The sequence below is a fragment of the Tympanuchus pallidicinctus genome, unplaced genomic scaffold (genome assembly GCF_026119805.1).
Source record: "Tympanuchus pallidicinctus isolate F22 unplaced genomic scaffold, pur_lepc_1.0 scaffold5, whole genome shotgun sequence".
Taxonomy (NCBI): Eukaryota; Metazoa; Chordata; class Aves; order Galliformes; family Phasianidae; genus Tympanuchus; species Tympanuchus pallidicinctus.
The window spans coordinates 68,407,105-68,429,556 of NW_026294769.1; the positions used below are offsets into that span (position 1 = coordinate 68,407,105).

Sequence of the window (22,452 nt, forward strand, 5' to 3'; positions counted from 1 at the left end):
AATATTCCTAAAATATTTAACTTCATTGTCCATTATTTAATGTAAGAGGTGAATAAATGACAGAGTTTTTCTGATTGCATGTTTTGTGTGCCAAACTTAATGCAAAGTAAAAAATAGAGATTTTTAAGTTACTGTGTTTGTGACACAAACAACCTGGGCCTGTGCTTGTCACACCTGGAGAACATATCTATCCAAAGAGCTGTGGTGTAGCTCCTTTTCTGTGCTGTCCAAGTAAACCTGCTCTTCAGCATAACTAGAAACAGAATCTGTCCCTATTTAACTTGCACTGTGATAGAATAATATCTTTTTTATTTGTTTGCTGATCAATGCCATTAAGTACTCTGAAGAGAGAGGAACACACCCTAGTGTGCCTAACTTCTAGTGGCTTTGCCTCCTAGGCTGTGCACAGGAAGATGAGTTTTGTCAAATGGCAGATCTCCAAAATACTGCAGACACATACTTTGTGTGTACCCTATATCCAGAGGCACAGATTTGTGATGGTAACATTGAACAAATGCTGGAAAACTGTCGTACTGAACTACCCTGGCAGCCACAGGCATTGTACCATAAAATAGGTAAGTGATGGATCTTGAATTTGTAATGCATACATTATTATTGAATTGGCAATTCAAGCCAAAATAATTTCAATTTTCCATTTTGACTCTGAGATAAAAAGCCTGAATGAGTACTGGGATATGATGATACAAGGGAAGACTGTGTTGAGGTAACGGAGCTGGAGGTGTTGGTCAATGCTTGGCTGAGTTTGACTCAGCAGTGTACCCAAGTAGCCAATAAGGTGAACAGCATCCTGGCTTATATGAGAGATAGTGCTGCCAGCAGGAGCAGGGAGGTGATTGTCCCGCTGTAACCAAATCTGTTGAGGCCACACCTCTAGTGCTGTTTCAGTTTTGGGTCCCTCTCTACAAGAAAGACACTGAGGACCTGGAGTATGTTCAGAGAAGGGCAGCAAAGCTGTGAAGGGGACTGGAGCACAAGACTTACAGGCAGTGACAGAGGGAACTGAGATGATTCAGTCTGGGGAAGGGCAGGCTAAGGGGAGACCTTAACATTCTTTACAACTCCCTGAAGAGGAGTTGTAGAAGTGCTGGTACCACATTTCAGTGTCTAGTGGAAAGATATTAATTACAAATTCCATTCTCTGCTTTAGCTGTTCTCAATTCAAAGAGGCCAAGGGTAGTTCAGATAATCTGTGTACCAATCTTAGGCTTCTTTATAATATAGACGGATTCAGACCATAATAGGGATGTCAATACTTTCATTTTCTATTAAAATTTCCATGATAGTTAAGCAATACAAAAATTGGAAGAACATGAATGCGTTCTTGTTGAATATATGTATAAATAAAACAAATTTAGAGTTATACACTTAAGGATTCTAACCTCTGTTTTTTGAATGCTTGAGGAGTTTGACTTCTTGGTTTTCTCCTAGTGCTCACATGAGGAAAGTGAGACAAACAAGCCTGTTCTCACTCCATGGGAATCTGTAGTTTTTCTGCAAAAAATATAGATATCCACAGAACTAAATGATTAATTCATGTCTTGCTGGGGAGCCCCAAACTACAGCACAGAATTATACATGAGCATACACAAAGGATTCCTCAAACGTATAACTATTATCCAGTTTTCGGACCAAGATGATTGAGTCATGTCAGTACAGATAAAAAACTGAAGCCCTTAGAAGTTTTTCCTTGGCAATGTGCTTTCTTCAACCTTTAAAACCTTGTTGGATTTTTGTTCATCTTTAGACATAATTGCCAGTTTTCTACAAATAGTATAAAAAATGCTTTTTAATTGACAAAGGCATAGAAACATAAGCTTTACACTTACAATGTCATTCCTTGACAAATATGTATAAATTAGAAAGAGAAAATGATCTTTTCCCCAATTTTATTTCCCTTTTCTGTACCAGTCACTCTGAGAAGCACTGTGAAGAGCTTCTACAGACGTGTACCATTCCAGAAAGCAACAGGAATCTCAGTGAGGAATGTGACTGACATGAGCAGAAAAGCAGTTTCAAATGGGTAGGACATCACTGAATCTTTGTTTTTACTGAAATTTTAACTATGTTTTGAGTACAAAGGCCATGTTCTATAACTGAGGGGGATCAGGTGCTACAAAAATAGCATTATTTATTCGAGAGAATATTTAACAAAGAAAAATGGCATACAAAGGAAATTTATAATTGAGATAAAAATAACAAAGTATCTAATTCATTATGAATTTTATATCTTGTCAATAACACATAAAAATAATTGATGCAGATAGCAAAGTATTCAGAAAATTGAATCAAAATATCAAAATATTCTAAAATAAATAGAAATAGAAATAGAAAATAGAAAATAGAAAATAGAAAATGTGCAGAAATGTCTATACAGCAGAAAGAGCCATGAGGCATCACTACAGGTTCTTGGTGTCTCCTTTATATGCAATATTCCATCATCCCTTCTCTAGGACAGAAGCAGACAACTAATGATATTAAAATAATGATGTTTTTCTGTTTTCAGCTTTTTTGAGTGTGAGCGTTGGTGTGATGCTGACCCCTGTTGCACAGGATTTGGATTTTTAAATGTCAATCAGCTGTCAGGTATTTTTTTAATATTAAAAAAAATGTTTTCAATCTTCATATTCCAAACTTTACTACTCTTTTCCTACAAAAGGCACCCTTAAAAGCCCTTGCTGATCTTAACTCTTTTTAACACTTTTTTGAGTAATGATGACCCTTTTCAAGAGTTCACCCCAATGAACATGCTCAAATTATCAGAAATTATTATGCAAACTTTAGGAAAAGGATTTCTGGAGAGGCCACAGTTCCAATAGTGTGATATTCAAGCATATAAAACTGTAGGAAGCTGTTATTTCTTATGTATTGGCTTCTCTTCCAATATATTTGACTTCTTTTTGTGATTTTTGTTGTTTCACTTTTTTTTTCAAAACCTTATCAGAAACCTAAGTATTTCTGAAATTAAATGCAGGTTAAGAACACAATGTCCGTAGTTACTCTGTGATAGCTTAGATTTTTTTGTTCTGATTTTTTTGTTGTATATCTGAATTTTCCTGCTCATTTACTTGAGGAAGCATAGTTGGAGAGAGATGGAGGTTGCTTACCCTCTCACACTTAGTATTTTAGCAAGTATGTGTTACTGGAAAGCATTTTAAAAGTCAAACAAGCATATTTTACTGACCTGAGATGGCTAAGTTAAGGGTATTGTCACACTATGCTTTCTATAAATCAGCAGAAATCTTCATAGGAACAAGCTACAGTGTCCTTAGGAGCTTTGATTGACTGAGTCACTGAGTACTATTCTGGAAATATTTTTCTTTCTCTCCAGGGACTGTAAAGTAAGTTCTGTGTTTAAAGGAAAGTCTTTAGTAGGTATTTAAAATTGGATACTATCCAGGTCAATGCCAATGAAGAAATTGTTAATGTTTTATTCTAAATTTTGATTTAAGGACCTAAAACGGCAAACCTTGTTTTTTGGAAATGGGTGCTAACCTCTGCTTGAGGCTTTATGTCTTTATGATTCACTGAAGAAAAATCTAATTTATTTTTTTTTTTTTGGCAAGCAGGCAAAGCTTTCACACAGTCAAAAAAGAATAGACCAAAAAATAAATCCAGTGTTTTTCGGATTTGAATGTGGAAATCAAAAGCAGTAGACAATCTTCATATTTCCATAAAATTATATGAAATTCAAAATGTTAATTGATTATGAATTTAAGTTTCTTTTAAGTATAACAAATTACAGATTTTAAAACATCAAACATAGGAAATTATATTTATTGTCTGTAGTATTTCTGACATCCAGTACTGGCAGTACTGTAATCAAGATGAATTTCAGAAGTGATTTTAATATGAACCAAAATAAATCTTAAATAACACTTCTAACTGTTTCAAATCCTACAATACTTCCTAGATACTGAAATATTCACCCTACCTCCTTGAAAGGCAGAATTTTTGTTTTGATGTTAAGTGAATGCTGTGTTTCAACATACATGAAGGTTTTTAATTTCCAGGATTGAATTAATTTGAAAGGGCTCCTTGCTCAAAGACACCGACCTTGCGGCAGGATTTCAAAATTTTTGCTTAGTAGAAATGCCCCTAGTGACCTTAGTTGGGTTATAACTTTGGTATCTCCCTCCCTCACATTGACTTCAGTCTGATTTTTTTTTTTTACACTATTTTCACCCACAGTGAAACTTTGTATGTTTAAGGTATTTTCATCTGATTTCCAATTCATGAGATTTGTTTTAATGTGCAATGGAATCACACCGTTTTCAATTTCCTTAAGATACTGTCTGGAAGAGGAAATTCTTCCTCATCACTGCTATAACCACATATTTCCTTGGCAGGAGGAAAAATCATGTGCCTGACTTTGAACAGCCTAGGAATTCAGACATGTGCTGAAGAATCAAGAAGTGCTTGGCAAATTTCAAATTGTAGTTTGCCAGACACTGAAGTCAGAATACATCCATTTGGCTGGTATCAGAAGCCTGGTGAGTGTTCCAGGGCACGTGTACTTTCCAACTGGTATCTGCACATTCAGTCTTCTTAATAACCTTCATAGAATCATAGAACTCTTCAATGCATAAAAGGCTTAACTTTTAGGCATATGGGCAATTAACAAGAATAGCAATAGACAAGGAAGACAATTATGCCTGAAGTAAAGTGTATTTTAATCTGAATTTTTAAGGAATAGAAATATCTTAGAGGTTTAATTGAATTTCTTAAACTGGTGAGACTTGTGATCTATGAGGGAACCCAAACATACTGAATTCCTCTGCACAGCCATGGTCAAGACATCATTCTTTGTTTCTCACTGCTTGCCTTAATAATATTTGTAGATGAGTGACTTCAAAGATTTGGATTTGTTACAGAATTTAAAATTCACTTTTGGCTGCTTTGGTGAAGAAAGTGTCAAGACCAAATTCCAAGGTAACGTGGTATTATTCAGGCAATAAACTGAACAAAAGTTATGAGAGGTTAGCATGTTTCCTTAAGAGAAATAAAAAAAAAAATCAATTTAGTCAAAGTGAACATTCTTTTCCATAGTGAAATAAAAGTCTCCATTACTTTTTGAAAGATTATCATTAAAACAAAAGAAAAACATAGAAAACTCCCCCCTAAAGTACTGCTGGTTGTGAAAAAATGAAAAAAAAAAATAAATTTGATTTATTGACTTTTTGTTTTGTTTTGTTAAAAGCTTTTTTGTTTGTTTGTTTAAGAGCTTAAAACATGCTGATTAAATATGAGTAATCTTGGGAAAAATTTGGTAACCCAAGAAGTTGTTTTGTCAAAGAAAATGAAAACATATTTTAGTTGCTAATAGAAGAGGTCAAAACCACAAGCTAACGTAAAACCTCAAGATATCCAGAGAATTTGTCATTTTAAAACCATTCTATTAAAAAGCTACTATTTCAGTTGTGTTAAGATAGCTAAACACACAAAAAAGTATAAAATTCCATGATAGAAGTGAGTGTGTATACACGCAACCTAAAGACCTCCTGTAGTTGTAATCATGGTATTACAGAATGAAAGTTGGATAAAGTGCAAATCTGATGGTCTTATCCCCACAAGCCAGCACTTCCGTGCACAACATGCAGTGAAACAGCTTTAAGTTACATCTCAGTCATCCTTGTGGAGTACAGCCTCAAACCCCTTGCTAAGTCTATGCGGACAGAAAATTGTTGAACCCCACTTTAAGCAGGAAGGTCTCGCAGGAGCAAGTCTGGCAACAGTGAAAGAGTCTGGGAAACAATTTGAGCCAAATAACAGGAATCAGGAGCACTTTTCACTACTTTTAAATTCCTTGCTGTCTTGTAGGAAGGACTGATTTTTGAGTATAGGGGGGAGGCACAATGTCAATACATAATTCTCAGTGCACATGACATAAAAATAATCCATTCAAATTGTGTAGAGCTAAGTCAGATATCCTTGCAATGCATTGCATTTTATAGTGTTGGTAAAATGCATTCACACTGAATGTCCCTGAAATAAGAACTTATTGTGCAACCTTTCAAGCTCTTCGGTAGTACTCTGCCCACTAGAACATCTCCTCTTATTGGTGCCACCTCTGTTCAAGGAGACACAGCACAGACTTGAGGGTCCATCGCTGAAATTGCAGAGTTTGCTAAATCCACAGTGTGTGGGGTTGGGGAGAGGAAGTCTGGCATAACAAGAGAGATAACAACAGCCTATTGACAATACAGAAAATATCAGGGACCTGTGGACAGAGGGAGCAGAGATGCAACTAGAGGAAAAGTAGACGAAAAGAGTGAGGAGCAGTAAGAAGGCAAAGTGAAGAGAAGGAGATATCAGAGGTATAGATACACTTTGTGGAATAATTTTTCCTCTCATTGATAAAGAAACAACTAAAAAGAAAGTATACTGATTGCTTCATGGACAGAGGAATGAAGTAGAGGAGTATATGCAAAAGGGGGAGTGTTAGAAGAAAAGATGATGTTTCTGCAATGAAAAAGCTTCAGATGTTTTTCCACCATAACAGATAGCAAGGCACAGATGTGTATGCAAATAAAGATATTTGCAGACAAAAATTTGTATCAGTTTTGCTGGTGTGTTGGGTGTCTGGGAACCAGGAAGAGGAACAAGACGACTTTGACACTGAAGGGTAAAAGAGTGAAATCTGAGGGAAGAATTTACTGTAGATAACAGGAGTTTAATATGAGGTGGGTCTTTGGTTTTAGTCCACAGCCTGCTGTTGAAGAAAAGTACTCTGTGTTTCACAATATGTTAAGTCACCATGTGGAGCTGACAGGTGCCGCTCAGCACACTAGCAGTTTGGCTAAGTATGTATATGTAGTCATGTAGCCATTGGTGAACATACTATTTAAAAAGATAAGGTCCTGGATACAGCCCTAATTTTTCACAGATGTCATCGAATGTGGCAAACCCACAACTTTTTGGAAATATTTATTGGCTGCATGCATGTGCAGTACAAAGTGAAAGAAACAAAAAATCTGATCCATCTTTGGCGCCTTTGGATAGTAATAGAGGGCTTATAACTGGTTTGAATAGTTGAAGTACTTTACGAAATATGAGTGCCTGAGGGAAGATATTATTTGCTATTTATGTTAAAGGAAAATGCTAGCAACTGAGAAGCTTCATGAGTGGAAAATATGAATTAGTATTTGAATTTTAATTTGAAGCCTTTCCTTCTGGAAACTGTCTTGTTCCTAATTTTTCTTTTGAGAAAATCCAGTTTCCTAATCAGGAAACAGAAAATCTGATGTCTCTTCTGATGCATGAAACTGAGTACAGAGTGGGTCATGGAAAAAAACCAACAAAGAACTACTGAAATGAGTTATTCATAAAAAGAGCTGCAGTCTGCAAACTGTTTGTAGGAATGCTTATAAATACATAAATTGAGGAATGTCTGTTTCATGAATAAGCCAAAAAGGGTTAAATAGCAAAGTAGGCTCAGATCCTTGTTCTTGGTGTTAGTGATGAGAAGATGCAGTGTTCACATTCCACAAATGATATGGGAATCACTATAAAGTATTGACTTTATTTTGTGTTTTCTACTTTCAGCTGATTTGATGAACACTGTGCCTAACCTGTGTCCAACCGTTAGTTTGCCCTTCAGGCCAGAAAGTGGTAAGTGCATTCATGTGTTAAGACCAAAAGAAAAAAAGAAAAAAAATAAAATAAATAAATAGATAGATAAAAAAGAAACGTCCTTTATTTTGCTTTCCTAAAGGCCAGGCTGTAATGAAGTGGTGTTCCTCATGAGTTTATTTATTCAGATGCAACATGTATGCTTTTTGTTAGTCATGCATCATTTAAATGGAAGAAGCTTGGTCAGCCAGAGTGCTAATCTAATCTGAGCCAAAATATTTAGCAAATAGCAATGTATCATTTGTAAGTGCAGATGGACCAGGAGTTTCAACATATATGTGTTCACATTTTAGTGCAGTGATCAGCAGAGAGGATCTCTGTCAAGGGAAGCCTCCAAGAAATCTGGTTATTACTTTAGGGTCTGCTGTTTTGGTGTTTCTAGCACTTTTTTGAAGCAGCTGAGAGTGACAGTGAGTTTCCTGATCAATGCAAATAAATATAATAAAAATGCGGAGTCAATATTAGTAAACCTATTTTGTCCCTTTAAAGACTTGTGCCTAAAAACTGAGAGAATGGGAGGGTAAATACCCCTAGAAGTGAAGGCAGATTTATACAACTTTAGAATTGATGTAGAAAAACAATAAATTGTACTGCTTCTTGTCCTTGTTTACAGCTTTCCTCAAGTTTGGGAATATTCTCTCAAAGTTTATTCAGAATTGAGCCCCAAAAAACTGTTTTTTTTATCAGGAAGAAAATTTATTTCATTCCCGTAGTAAATCAATATTGTGGCTCTTGCATGAGTGGTTCCTCTTAATAAATGAAACTTGAACTTTCAGGGCAGTGTGTTTATTACACCCTAAAAACATGCAAATTTTAAAGAGGTTTTCCTGATGCATTCTTTCAAAAAATACATAGAATGTAGCTATGCTTTGTGTAACAGCAAGAAAACAGGTTGACTAGCCATTCTGTAACTCAATTTAGCCTTTGGGTTAGACTGAAATTGAAGAGTCTCATCCATCTCTACCCTTGACTATCTGTTTGATCGTAAACAGACCTTTTAATTTGCTTCCGTTTGCCATTTAACTTAAACCAGCTGCAACAGGACTTGCAGGAGATTGTTAATCATGGCATTTTCAACACTGAGTTCAGGATTTATTATTAGCTGTTTTATCTTCTTATCATCTTTGACTTCCGGTTATGTTCATGTTCAGGCAATGTGTATTTGCTGGTATAAATTGTGCTTTTCTAGTGTTCTAATATAGTGAAAGGAAAATTCCTATTTTATGAGTAGGCAGAAATTATTTTTTATGAGAAATGCTGGAAAAAGCTAAGCAGGTAATTTGTAAGGTGGGCAATTCTATTCCTTCACAAACTGCAGGATAAACAGAATCCTGCTTTACAGAGTGTCAGGAGAAGGGGAAATGGTTTCAAACTTGAAGACAGTAGATTTAGACTATATATGAGGAAGAAATTCTTTCCTGAGAGGGTGGCGAGTCACTAGAATACGTTGCACAGTGAGGTTGTGGATTTCCCTCCCAGGAAGCATTCGAGGCCAGGCTGGATGGGGCTGTGAGCAACCTGGTCTAGAGGGAGGTGTCCCTGCCTATAGCAGGGGGTTGGAACAAGACGATCATAATGATCCCTTCCAACCCAAACCATTCTATAATTCTATGATTCCATGATTTATTAAAGCTTTCTTCTTACCAGTGTGGTTAGTACATATTCTGTGACTTTCCTTTTATGTTTTTCTTGCATTCTTAAGTAGGAAGATAGTGACCTAAACAACACTTAGGGTAATTAAACCTGTTTGTCTGATTTTTGCTCTGAGGCTGCACAGAAGTTATCCATAGCAAGTGAGATATTCATTTTACCCTTAAAATCTTCTATCATACCCATCTCTAGATCATCTTTCCAATGCAAAGTATCATTCTTTAGTGATAAAACTGTTAAAATTCTCTATTCCCGCCCCCACCAAATAGCTAGAGAATACTCTTCAAAAGAAATGTTAATGACCCAAAAGCTGTTTTGTGTTTTGATCTACAACAGTGCCAGTTCTACCAGTGCTAGATAGATTTTGTCTCACTTTGTATGTTGTTTAAACTCAGAATCTCTTTTATTTGTTGATTTTGTTTTATTTGCATATTGAGTCTTTAATGGGCCAAAGTCAGCAAGGGACAGCTAGAACAATTTAATATATCCTAAAATCTGCCTGAAGGTAGAACTCCTTGGAGACAAGGGATTGCAAGGCACCATCCATCCATCCCCTCCGTACACAGGGGAATTCTACTGCAGTCACTATAGGATTAAGGGATCATAGAATCAATAGCTTACACTGATGAAAGTCAAGACCAAATTGCTCTCTCTCATCCAAATAATTTCTTAGAGCTCTTCACTGAAACTTTTCCTAAACAAATTGAGCAAAGTCATATATTTGTTTTCCTTCTGTTTCTCAATCTGGGCTTTTGAAAATGTTGATTAATAGTGATTAACAGAAATTTTCATAAAAACTCTAGACCTTTGAATCTGTAACAGCAAGAATAATATCCAATTGCAGTTTCTTTCTCTATCTTGTCATAGAACAGCATACAAAAAACCCTTCTCAACACAAGATTAGCCTCTGGAAAGGGACACCAAGTGGAAGGCATGCAGTACTCCCTGTACCAGAATTACTCACCCAGCAGCCTGCTGTAGCCCTGTGACTCCTCTCTCCATACAGAGCTCCCATTCATACTCCCCACGTTGCACACCCGAAGCAGCAATGCTGGGCATTTCTAACTTTCATTCAAAGCCCCGTTAGTCTGCAATAAAATAATGCTTGCTGTCTGCCTGGTGAGGTGCATGCTGCTGTTTGGTTTGTGCCTTTTGCCTGATTTTTTTGTTTTGTTTTGTTATTATTTCATCAACCTTTGTCTGTTTGCCCTTTTGTGATACACTTTCTGATATCAGAATGAACTCTCCAAGTCATTTTCATCATTAATCTGTAGGAGATTTAATGGAATGTGCGGTTTTCATCTTTAACCCAAGTAATACTTCTATTTGTTTTCTCTGCTTTGATTTCTGTATCACATGGAGCAGATTATATTCCTGCTGTCATGTTCTAAGTATGGCCCAGTTTCTGTTAGCTGAGAAATAATACTCAAAAAGTAGTTAATTTGAACAGATTGGGAAAGTCCTACTTGTGGCATTTGGAGCATTTTTTCCCCTGAAGAAGAGCATGTGCTGTGACAAGACTGAGTATGGAACCATCTGTGTCTAGTTTTAGATATGATGTGTGACCTTTAACTATGGGAGGACAGCTGGTATTTTAAAATCGCCCATGCTGAAAATGCTAATATAGTCATTCTGCAGTTTTGGTTTACTGATGATAGTATTTAAAAAAGAAATCTGCTGATTTCTGTGAATGTGGAGGGATGTTACTTTGAAAGACAAAATAGACCAGTCTCATAATTAGGTGGAACTTTCTGCAGGCAGCTGAAGATACAGGATGATTAAAAAAAAAACACATATGATATATATATTATATAGTGCTGTCATTGAATGCAGCTTACCTAGAGGTGTTTGGCAGGAATTTTTATGTCTTTATAACTAAGACTGAAAGAAGTAAAAAGGTCTATGAAGCATCTTACCCGGCTTTGTCTTATTTATACTGAAAGCAAAATGAAGATCCTGTAAGTATTCCTGAATATATGGAAAGGAAGAGCAAGACTGTTATTTAATTTCTGCTTTTTAAATTTATCATCATAGTTATGAGTTGTGTATAGTAATTATCCGAACTTTAATGAGCATTAGTGTCTTCAAGTTCCTCAGTTTTAGATTGGGTACATCTACATGTCTAAGATTTGGCAGCTGCTGGTGGTGATCTCTGCATGTGACTGCAGATTACATACAGAAGTGTGGGGAGGGATCATATGGGTGCAGTTCCCATTCCTCTCAAATTAAATAATTCCTTGGGAAACTGCCAAGGCATGTGGATGTAAGGCATGTGGATGATCAGTTAGATACTTTGTGTTTCTATCTTCTGTATTCCTCCATGTTTATCATCCTTCCTATGATGCAGCACTGAGCAGTAGCCACAGGATTGTCTCCCATGGCAATCCTGTTTCCCATCAGGATACTCAGCACTGGAGATATTTCCAGTCTCAATGGAGATGCTCATGATAGTAGAGGTGCCACAGAATGTACTCAGCTGAGGAAACCCTCCATGTCATCAATCCAGTGAGGTCATGGAAGGCTTGTAGGGCGTTAGGACATCTGATGTCTTTTATCTTGCTTTCCCCTTGGCTTTCTTGAGACTGCAAGCACACTTGTAGCCTACTGCTACTTAGTGAAGCAAAGCACTAAAACAGAGTCTGAAGGCTTCACAAAGTGAATATTATCCTTTGGAGTAACATCTAAAAATGACTTGACACTTGGGTGGACTATCTTGAAAACAAACTCATGTCTTGCCTACAAGACTCTGAGAAATCTTTCTTCTTTCCAAGTGTTGCTGATTGTTGGTGATTAATAGCATCCATTCCCCCCCCATAATACTGGGAATGTTTCAGAGGGAGTTTTGGTATTAAAATAGAGACAGTCTTTTTCATCCATTCCTAAGAAGTGGTCTACTATGCCCCATACAGCACAATGGACCTCCTTGCTAGAATTACTCTGTCTTTGTAGCCAAGAGGATTTTACCCTACTGAGAAACAACTTATTTTAAACTAAATAAATGTCTAGTACAGTTACATTATTATATTGCTGTTCTATGCCATTTACTATAATTGGAAGTACTGAAGGAGGAAGAAAGCTTGCATTTCACATCAAAATAGCATTATTGCTTGCTGCTGAAGGCCAAAAGTAACACATTTGATCGTCTGGGACATGTTTGTCTGAAGTTTGATTATAGTTATTATGCAGTATTTTAAGAAAATTTCTCATTTTGGGTAATTCAAATCTCAGAAGTCTGACAAAAATGGGAGGCAACTCTATTTTAGAATCATATTTTCTGCTGGTCTACTGTGAGTTGACAGTGCACTGTTTCCAGAGATTATTGGTACAGACAGCCTAGCTGCCTTCACTGAACAAAGAAACAAGACAAACAAACAAACAAAAAACGCTAAACACATGCACACAGAACAAAAACCTCTGAAGCCTAAGAATATAAAACACTGAGTTCTGTGCAAGCTTTTTTGGCTTGATTCTGGACTATTAGATATGGTTTACAATCTTCATAATCGAGATCCAAATTAGGCACAGTAGACCCAAATGTTTGATTTATGTACCTCCTTAACCTCATGTTCACCTCGTCTGATTTACGTATCTCCTCAAGATCATGAATTTTCTTCTACATTTAACTTGTTATATTAGTGTACTTCTGTATCTCTAGTTCCTTGTACTTAATGTCAGATTTTCCAGCAAACTCAGAACTGACCCTTCTTTGCCTTCACTGAAGTCAGTTATGAAGATTTTGCTGACATTATGAAGAGGATTTTACAGTGAAATCAAGTGTGACAGTGGGAGGCTGGACTGCATGCCCTCAGGAAATCTATTTCAGCCTTGTGATCTCCTGACTTGAGTAGGAAGACTGGTGGGGACCCTTTTGCAAATCCGTTCTTAAAATCTTGCCTACCCAAACAAGAACATTTGGAAGAAAGAAGCTCTCCTTGTAGGACATCTATAATTTTGCAATAAAAGTTACAGGGCTGGCTGGATTCAGTGCACTGTAATTATCCAATTAAAGTAATTTCCAAAATGTGGTTTAGAAGGGCAGAGCCTAAGCTATATATAAGCCAGGATGTGTTCCAGCCCCTCAGGTGTATTATGCATTTTCAGTAAGGCAATGCCAGGCTGATGCTGTGTGCCCTATGAGAGCAGATTCTAGATGAGGCAAGTTTATGTCAGCTATAGAAAGTTCTGTTTTGCCCCCATAATGACACAGATGTGCATGGCCTCTGGGCATTGCTGCATCTGCAGCTGGGTGGGAGAAAGGGAAGAAGGAAATAACCAATGGGTAAAATCTTCCAACAAATATCTGCCAGCAGTGGTGCCATGAATGGCTCTGGGTCTAAGGGCCATGCTCTGTCATCAAAACAAGCCTTTGTGTTTCTGCATTTGGGGTCAGCTGGGCTGAATAATGGAAAGAAGAAAGCACTACAAGTTATCAGTATAAATCTGGTATGAAAATATGAATGCTCCCTCCAGGAGTGAAAATGCAAAGGAACATAAAACCCACCTGGGTAGTGGGAGTTTGAAAGGGCCCCTTGTGGGATTCAGAGTGAAGAATAAGCAAAGGAAATGATATTTTAGATATGAGCTGTTAGTTCTTGCAACGTGAATGGTCACTGTTCTGTGTTTCAGCATGGGCTAGAAAGCGACCATTGTGCCTTTATGTGTTATTCACTTTGCTCTATCCCACATAAAGGGATAAAATAAAAAGTCTTTTAACATAGGGGTCTTTAATCTTTAATGAAATGAACCAAATGAATCATAACTTTTGCATCTGTGTTCTGTGTGGTAAATGAACTGAAGCAACAGGACAAGAACTGCTCGCCAAGAATAGCAGGGCTGACTAAGATCAGTCCCCATCCTACAATTAGGCAGAAAGGGTAACACCAATTTCCTGTTTAGGATTCAGCTGTACACATTAGGGCCACTTTGTTTTTAAAACATATTGATTTGTGGGATGGAACTAAACTAATCAATGGCATGTCCTTTTCTGAGCTTTCTTTTATTTTTTTATCTGCGTATGTAAAGTTGATAGCCTATAGCTATTATCAATGTATGAGAAAATGTTCATGGGTTTTTATTTTTATTTTAAATTAATTGTGAGAAGAATATGATGAAAATGTCAGAATTTGTTGCATATTAAAATTAATCTGTATCGCACATACCCATGTAGGTGTAGAAAAATGCAGGCAACACACATCTCTGTTTCGGCTATTAAAATGAGACAATATGTACATCCAGATCTTGTATTCAGTGAAGTCCATGTGATGATTTTCCTCATCCCAAAGTAAACATCTAAATCAGGATGGAGATCTTGCATCCTAAAACTGTCTGTTCCTCCTGATAATGAAAGGATTCCTGTGTAATTAATTCAGATGTAGACACCTACCCTGTCTGACTAGGGCTGAGGTGAAGCGTACCCTAGAACAGCAGCCCTGTCATATATAGAGATTTATATTTCTGTCTGGAAGTGCTTGGTCATATGTAGAATGCTTACTTGCCTTCAATGGAGTTTGTTGCTGTGCTGCTCAGGCATGTGTGTGGAAGTATCCACATCCTTCAATGTAAGTAGGCCTGTAGGTTTTGATGCGTAAGACCTGAACAGAGCTGCTCTCAATTTCCTCTTTAATAAATGAATACCTTTGTAAACTAAACTGTGCATGACCTCTGCAGATAGGACTGATCCCCCCAGCCAATCAAATCCTTTGAATGTTATACGTCATTAATTCTGAGTTGATGTAGAGGACTGTGAAAGCCTCTCACTGGATAACTGTTTAGTGTTTTTACTTCTATATGATATTCCCCTGGTGGTTTTGTTGTTGTTTGTTTATTTCTTTGTTGCTGTTTTGTGCATGTTTGTTTGTTCTACTGTTTTCTCTACTATTTTATATGATTTATATGATTCATTTTACAGAGTATTTGGATACATGGCAACCCTTAAATGTGTCCTCTGTTCTTGTGGATTCAACCGTCTCAAACTTTGAAGCTGTGCATGTTAGCAGGGAAATATCCAACGGTTTTGCCACTGCCAAAGACTATTGTCTATCTGGTAGGAAATGTTTCTCCATAACATTTCAGAGTACGTTGGCTTATGAGAATGAAACATCAGGAACAGTTCCTTCCCTATCCCCACAACCAATATAGATACACTTATTTACATATTTAAAAAAATCTGTTCTTCAGCCATTTTGAGAATACAGTAGCAAATAATGGAAGGCGTGATGTAATTATTTTCTAAAGAGCAATTAAGAAGTGCTCTTATGTAACTGGATCCATATGAAAGATGTGGTAGAACTACGTGCCATTACATAAAGTAACAGGTAGCTGCAGTGTGCAAGGACAGATAACCTGTGAGTGGGATGAAGCACGAGTTGGGCTGTAGTAACAAGAAGTGAATTTCTCTGATCAGGAGTCTGACCTGGGGACTGTGTGAATTCAGTTGAGGTCCTCAGTGATTTATTAGAAGATTTATTTCTCTTAAAATCTGTGAGAGCAGCTCTCTTGCTGTAATGTTCCATTTTAAGCCTGTTATAACCTTTGTTTAGTTTGGAGAACACTTGGGAAATATAAGGGCATTTTATTCCAATTACTCTGCCTTAGAATTAAGTAATGTTGTTTGACCTGCTGTGAAGCATTTCTTTCAAGCATTTCATAACAATTTAATACAACACACTTTAAGAACAAATTTGATTGTTCTTTTTCTTCATGTTTCACCTCACAGCATGTTCAAGGAACCAGACGTGCGCAGTAGTTACCCTGGAAATCCAGGCTTCAGCAATAAGATGCCTTTTTTACCCCGATACACAGATATGCTCACATGGTCTAGAAGGGCACAGCTGTCAGGTTCTACTCAAAGAGCCAGCTACGTACATCTACAGGAGACAAGGTGAGAGCTGTAAGGTTATGAATGGAGGAACTCAACTCTGGTGGCCTGGGTGCAATTCTCATTTATGAGAGAGTGAGGAAATAGTTGACACAAGCATTACAGAAGTTTTCTAGGTAGGTATCCATTATTATTTTAGCGTAATTAAGACTGAGTAGTATGGGAAAATGTCCCCTAAAACACACACAAAATCGTAACATTAACCGCTGAAGGAAATAAAATAATGGAAGCCTAGCCTATAAAATAAGTTCTGGAAAGTACAGAATGGTACAACAACAAACAAACAAACAAACAGTAACAAAAGTCCAGCTCCTCCTTCTTAATCTGCAGTCATTATTGCTTTCTCCTTCCTTCTAAATTCTGTGAATAACACAAAGAATGGTGAAACCTCATTATCAATCAAAAGTCTTAAGCAATATTTCTTAAAGAAAACAATAAAAGCAAAGAACAGCCACAAAAAAAAAAAAAACAACAAAAAACAAACAAAAAAAAACACCTGAGGTCAACTTTTAGAAGAAGTGAAAGTGGTTTCAGACAGAAATAGAGGTGTCTAAAGATTTTATTGTTTAGCTCTGTGCTTATTTGAAGCTTTAAGTTCTGTTGTTTCGTTCTTTGATAATACTTTTTTTTGACACTGATTGTATCTTTTATTAGGAAGCAGGTAGCAATAAGAGGAGAGGGGAAAATATTTCCTTTTCTGTTCACTGAAGTTACTGTAAAACAAATGGCAGTTAATGAGAAGCTTCTAGGTTCAAACTCACTGAGAGATAAATGGATTTATCATTATCAAATGAACTGAAATCATTGACTGATGCAAAAGCTAGTCTTGGTTGTATTTATGAACTGCTTTGGTTTTAGTCACGTGCCTTAGAATTTGGTTCCCACCTATGGTATAGATTATTTCATAAGTGGAATAGTACTTGATATCTCTTAGTTCTGTTTGAGTAAAAAAATTACTTAAGATTATTGAAAGAATTTTCTTTTGTATATGTGACCAATAATCCAGGTAATCCTTATATTAAAACAAAATAAAGCAAAAGTGTAACATGTTGAGGAACACTTCAAAATTTTCTACAATCAATAAATAAGGAGATTGAGATGTAAATCTGTCCGGGTGGCAGCCTAAACCAATGAGATGTGTTGTTATCTTTCTTATTTCTGACCTGCTGTAAATATTTAAATGTTTAATATCTTGGTTTTTAGAGTTGGGAGAGAAGGAGAATCTGAAAATCTTCTTATAAAAATTCTCAAATATAGATGTTAATGCAATGTCTTAATGGAAAAAAAATGTTTGAGAAAGAGCTTTGAGAGCGCATTAGATGTCTGTACCTATTAGCTAACATCTTGCACAACATGACGTATTTCAAGTGGAGAAACAACATAATTTTATCCATGTCCTGTTTATGGAAGCAGATTCCCCAGTCCCATTTGCCTGAATTTCAAATGAATATTTTTCATTTCTGAAATGGTCCTAACTTAAAAGAGCAAATTATTTTTTCTTTCTCTCCACCCCATTAGATTTAGTACTGCCTATTTCTGAATCAGATTTGGCCCCATCTGTGTACATTCCATCCCATGGGGATTTGATCGGCAAACCCCAGGCAGTACGGATTGGCACAGAGTGGAAAAATATCAGCCAGTTCCTTGGGATTCCCTACGCTGCACCTCCTCTTGCAGAGAGGCGATTTAATCCTCCAGAACCATTTGCTTGGGAGAAAACCTGGAATGCTACTGTGGCTCGGTAAGGAACACCTGTGATCATCCACAGAAACACTTGTTTCACCCAGTTATATGAGAATAGCTATGGCAAAATTATTTACATCTTTTCTTGCAAAGGAGCCCATAGCATAAAAATAAGTATGGGACTTAAGTTTAAACTTAAGTTTAGTAAAAGGAATAATTTCTCCATCTATTTGTGAATGCATGCAAGCAGCTCAAGGAAAAAGGAAGTTTTAGGTACACTGACTTGAATCTATGCTTAAGTCCACATATAGTGTCTACTATCAATCCATTTTACTTCTGAGTATCTACAGTTTTTACAGAAAAAAAAAAAAAAAAAAAAAAAAATTGGTCCTGTTAAGCCACAAATCTGTGGAGTATTGAATCAAACAAGGGCCATTTTAATGCTGGTTTGACCAAAGCTAACCTGCTTAGTTTCATCTAGGTCAGGACCCAACTGGCCTTCACTATACAAAAATTCTTAGGAGGAAAATATTTTTTAAAATTCCTTGCTGATAGGACTGAAGCACTAGGCATTTTAGGTAATGTATTAAGAAGATTCAAAAGATAGGAATCGTGTTAGCAAATGGGTTAAATTCTTCCAAAGTCTCTGTATCTAGTGTTCCCTTGTGGGTAGTCCTGTCTCTTCAGAGCTGTATAGACGCCACTGCTCAGTCGGTTTACAGAGTTTAGGTTGGAGGTACTTGACAGATACACGCTTTGTGTGCATGTCTGTGTTTCATCTAGCCCTAAGACATGACTTGAGCTTTTCATTTGGGAGACCAAAATGACAACTTTTAAACGTGTATTTCTTAATGAAAGAAAGCAAGGATCGGGTGGCACTACTAGAAGTGTATAAAGCAGCAGATAGAATTTCAGCAAATAGAAATGCAGCGGTAAACGAAGTTTCTTTCTCGTAGGGCATCTAATAGCAAAATACAGAGCATACAAAGTGAAGGTCTGTGAGAAAAAAATGTTAAAAAAAAAAAACACAAAGTTGAAGATGCAAAACAGTGAAAAGGTGAGAAGCTGGTGGAAGGATTTCATAGACCTTCTTTATAGGGATTTCCAGAAGTCAGGATTGAGAGATGAAGTTTAGTGTCTTGAGTGCTTCCAAGGCAGCTAATATTAACCTAAGGTCTACTGAGATCCTGTGTTCTTCTGTCCTGAGACTACAGATTTAAAGACGTGTGAAAGTTGTTTGGCCCCTCCATTACTCAGGGTCTGTCACCAGAAGTTTCTAGCAAAGCCCATGAAGAACTGAGTGAAGAGTATGACATTGTGAGAGTTTGAAGAGTCTTTGTTCTTTGGTGATCTCATCAGGTTGCACCTGAATTGTAGGGGTGTTAAAGTGTAACCACATGTGGCAAGGAGCCTTAACTAGGTACACTGGAGGAATCTGGTGAGACAAGACCTTTTTTTCTTCAGGTGAACAATGTTGTTGGGTTAGCATACACACCATCAGCTCTTGGAATATGCAGAAACACTGTGGTGTCTGCTGGGACTTATGTAAGGCTCAGCTACCTGCATGGTCTCCCGCTGAAGACAATGTCTAGTATTGCAGTGACAAGAAGTTTAGGGACCTTAGTTAATCTGCTCCTATCTGTTGAATTCTCAGTGCCAGTGAAACATTTGGCATCTATTTTCTGTTATTCATTCAAGTTCAAAAACATTTTTTGAGCTTAGCACTGTGGAGGTTCACTGGAGAATCAGAAGCACCTCAACCTCTGTGTATAAAAAATGTTTACAAGTAGATTTCTGAGTATACTGGGATTGTACAACTTTTTTATCCAAGAAATTCACATTAGACTAATTCCATTAATGAAAAAAGATAAATATTTATAGATCATAGAATCATTAAGGTTGGAAAAAAACTCTTAGACCATCTAGTCCAACCATCAACCCGTCACCACCATGCCCACTAAATCATGTCCTTAAACTGCTCTTCCTGAGAAGAAATTTTTCCTAACACCAACATGGATCTGAGCAGAGACTTCTGGCAAAAAAAAAAAAAAAAGAAAAAAAAGAAAAAAAAAAAGTATATCAATATCCAACTGTTGGAGGAGCTGTGGACTTGCCTCAGCAGGTGGCAGCCTTACCTCAGAGTCAGTCCTGGCAAAAGGAGATCCTAGGAAATGGAGGTGCTGGTGCTATTCATGAGATACCACAAAAACAAACAAACAAACAACAACAACAACAACAAAAACAATGAAATACAGCCATCTTCTTTTTAAAATGGTGCTGGTTTTCGCAGGGAAGAATTAGACTTATAAAAATACAAAATGTTTGGTTTTTTTTGCATTCGTATGGGTGCATACAACCTACCTATTTCTTAACAGAGTTGCAGAAGTCAATAATGTTAAACGATATTGAGATCCACAGAATTAAAGATCTTACAAACTCAATCAGGTCATCAAAATACGAACAAATAGCAGTGGAGGAAAAAGAGTACAAGTTTGCATTGCAATTTTCTTGATTTCCATAGGTCAACTTGTTGGCAGCCAGGAGACAGAGAGACCTCATCATACTCTGTCAGTGAAGACTGCTTATATATGAATGTCTTTGTTCCTGTCACCGCAGTAAGTAGGAGATGAGCAGAATTTTTTGTAGCTAAGCATTGTCTCTTTTCAAAGCATTTTAATGGGTGCAAATTACTGTTTTCCATGTAGTGTTCACAAAGGCTGCGAGGTTAAATTAAGCACTCAGTTGTTTTTCCTGATGCAAACTTACTCCCTGCAGACTTTGTTGGGTAACTTGGAGGGTAGAAAATTAAAAGGCTGGACATGAAAGAGACAAAAAGAGAAACAGAACACAAGCGGAAGGTGGCAGCAAAGGAGGAGAGGCTGGGCACAGAAATGGTAACGTCTCTGAAGTGATATGATGTGTCCAGTTGACCAAATACCACCAGCAGCTGTGTGGCAGCGCATGCTGACTCTTTCCCTGTTGACCTCCATGGAGGCAATGCTAAATTTGTGCCCTGCCAACAGTGCATTAAAATAGGCCTTTCAAAGATGACTGAGCCAGTGGTGCAACCTGAGAAACTGTCACGTGAAAACTGAATTTCTTACTGCAATCAGATAGAAAATAAAGCTTTGTGTTAGAATGCTGAGATGGTTGGCCAAGCCCCTGGGGGCTGGGGAGGAAGACACTGTATAATATGCCAGTCTCATTGATGAGTGGACACACAGTAAAGGAACAGGACTTTTATTTCCACCATAATTTTTAGAAGGTGATACCAAGAGATGTCTTTGTCACACTGCATGCCTTGAAAGAGCTGGCCTGGCTACCTCAGAGCTACCTCTGGCAGCAGAGCGTACAGCCCCATGCAGGGCCCTTTTAATCACTAGGAAGACTTTTCTCCCTGCTGTCCCAGACTGCCATTTTGTTTTGAGTATAGGCATCACTTACTGAAAACACCAGGTTGCTCTCCCAGGCAGTTTGCCATCTCCGCTTAAGTGCTGCTTTCACAAGATAACTCATTCAAATGCACTGCATTTTCTGCCACCTGGTAGAATAAACAGGCTTGGCTTTTCTCCTTGTATTACTGTACCTTATGCCTCTTGTCTTTTGGTACAGGCATAAGTTAGAAGCATGCCTGGTCAAGTCACTGCATCATATGTGCCAGCCAAAGAAAACCAAAACTTCTGTTTTTGCAGAAGTATCTGGGAGCAGACGGCATGGCATTTTCCTGTTTCTTCTTGTGGCGATTCTATTTTTCACTCGCATACTGAGAGCTATGGTTTTACTTTTTTTTTTTCCCATGGAAAGTTAAACTAGCTAAGTAAATTTCAAGTGTAGAATCCCCTGGAGAGCAGCAAATACAGAGGTTGTTCAGTAGCATCTTAAGCATGAACTAGTGCATCGTCTGAGTACTACTCCCTGCCACCAAAGGACTCGTAGCACTGAAAAAGACAAATGACATCACCTCATTTTGCTTCCATAGCTACAGGTACCACATAACCCTCCAAATAAAATTGGTATTGCTGAGCTACTCTTTTCTGCCTATAACCATTACCACTTGAGGCATTACTAGAGCATTTCAGCTTGACTTGAAGAGGCTTCAAAGGCGAGATTAAGGCTTGAAACTCTCCACAAAATTAGACCAGAAAACATAACCTCTCTCCTTTTGCTATTACCTGCACGTGTTATTCCCATTCTTATAGAATCATAAGGTCATAAAATCATAGAATGGCTTAAGTTGGAAGGGACCACAAGGATTGTCAAGTTCCCACCCCCTTGCCACAGCAGGGCCACCACTCTACAGATCTGGTACTAGGCCAGGCTGCTCAGGTCCCCATCCAACGTGGACTTAAACACCTCCTGCAAACTCAGCATCACGTTTTCTGTGGTCTTAACTGCCATGGTTCAATAAAGCCATATTTTAGAATGAATTTCCATGGGAAAACAAGTTCTTTCTTCTTTGTTTCCCCTCATCTTTCTGTCCATGCCTCATGCTGTGCAGAAGTGAGAACCAGTGACAAGGGACAGTGAGTTAAGTTATTTTTTCCACAGAATCAGAAGTTCCTTAAAGCTGTGTGTTTCAGTTTGTGCACTCT

At 37.4% G+C, this 22,452-nt stretch overlaps 1 protein-coding gene across 3 annotated transcripts in view; it reads left to right on the forward strand.

Annotated features, from left to right (window-relative positions):
• Nucleotides 1-22,452, forward strand: part of TG (thyroglobulin) — a 161,928-nt gene that overhangs the window by 52,146 nt on the left and 87,330 nt on the right. For all 3 annotated transcript variants that reach the window (XM_052704007.1, XM_052704008.1, XM_052704009.1), the window contains exons 31-39: nucleotides 399-575; nucleotides 1,930-2,041; nucleotides 2,525-2,604; nucleotides 4,368-4,511; nucleotides 7,564-7,629; nucleotides 15,209-15,343; nucleotides 16,016-16,180; nucleotides 17,696-17,918; nucleotides 20,382-20,475. In XM_052704007.1, the coding sequence (XP_052559967.1) occupies nucleotides 399-575; nucleotides 1,930-2,041; nucleotides 2,525-2,604; nucleotides 4,368-4,511; nucleotides 7,564-7,629; nucleotides 15,209-15,343; nucleotides 16,016-16,180; nucleotides 17,696-17,918; nucleotides 20,382-20,475 (1,196 nt within the window). The remainder of the gene's footprint in view (nucleotides 1-398; nucleotides 576-1,929; nucleotides 2,042-2,524; nucleotides 2,605-4,367; nucleotides 4,512-7,563; nucleotides 7,630-15,208; nucleotides 15,344-16,015; nucleotides 16,181-17,695; nucleotides 17,919-20,381; nucleotides 20,476-22,452) is intronic.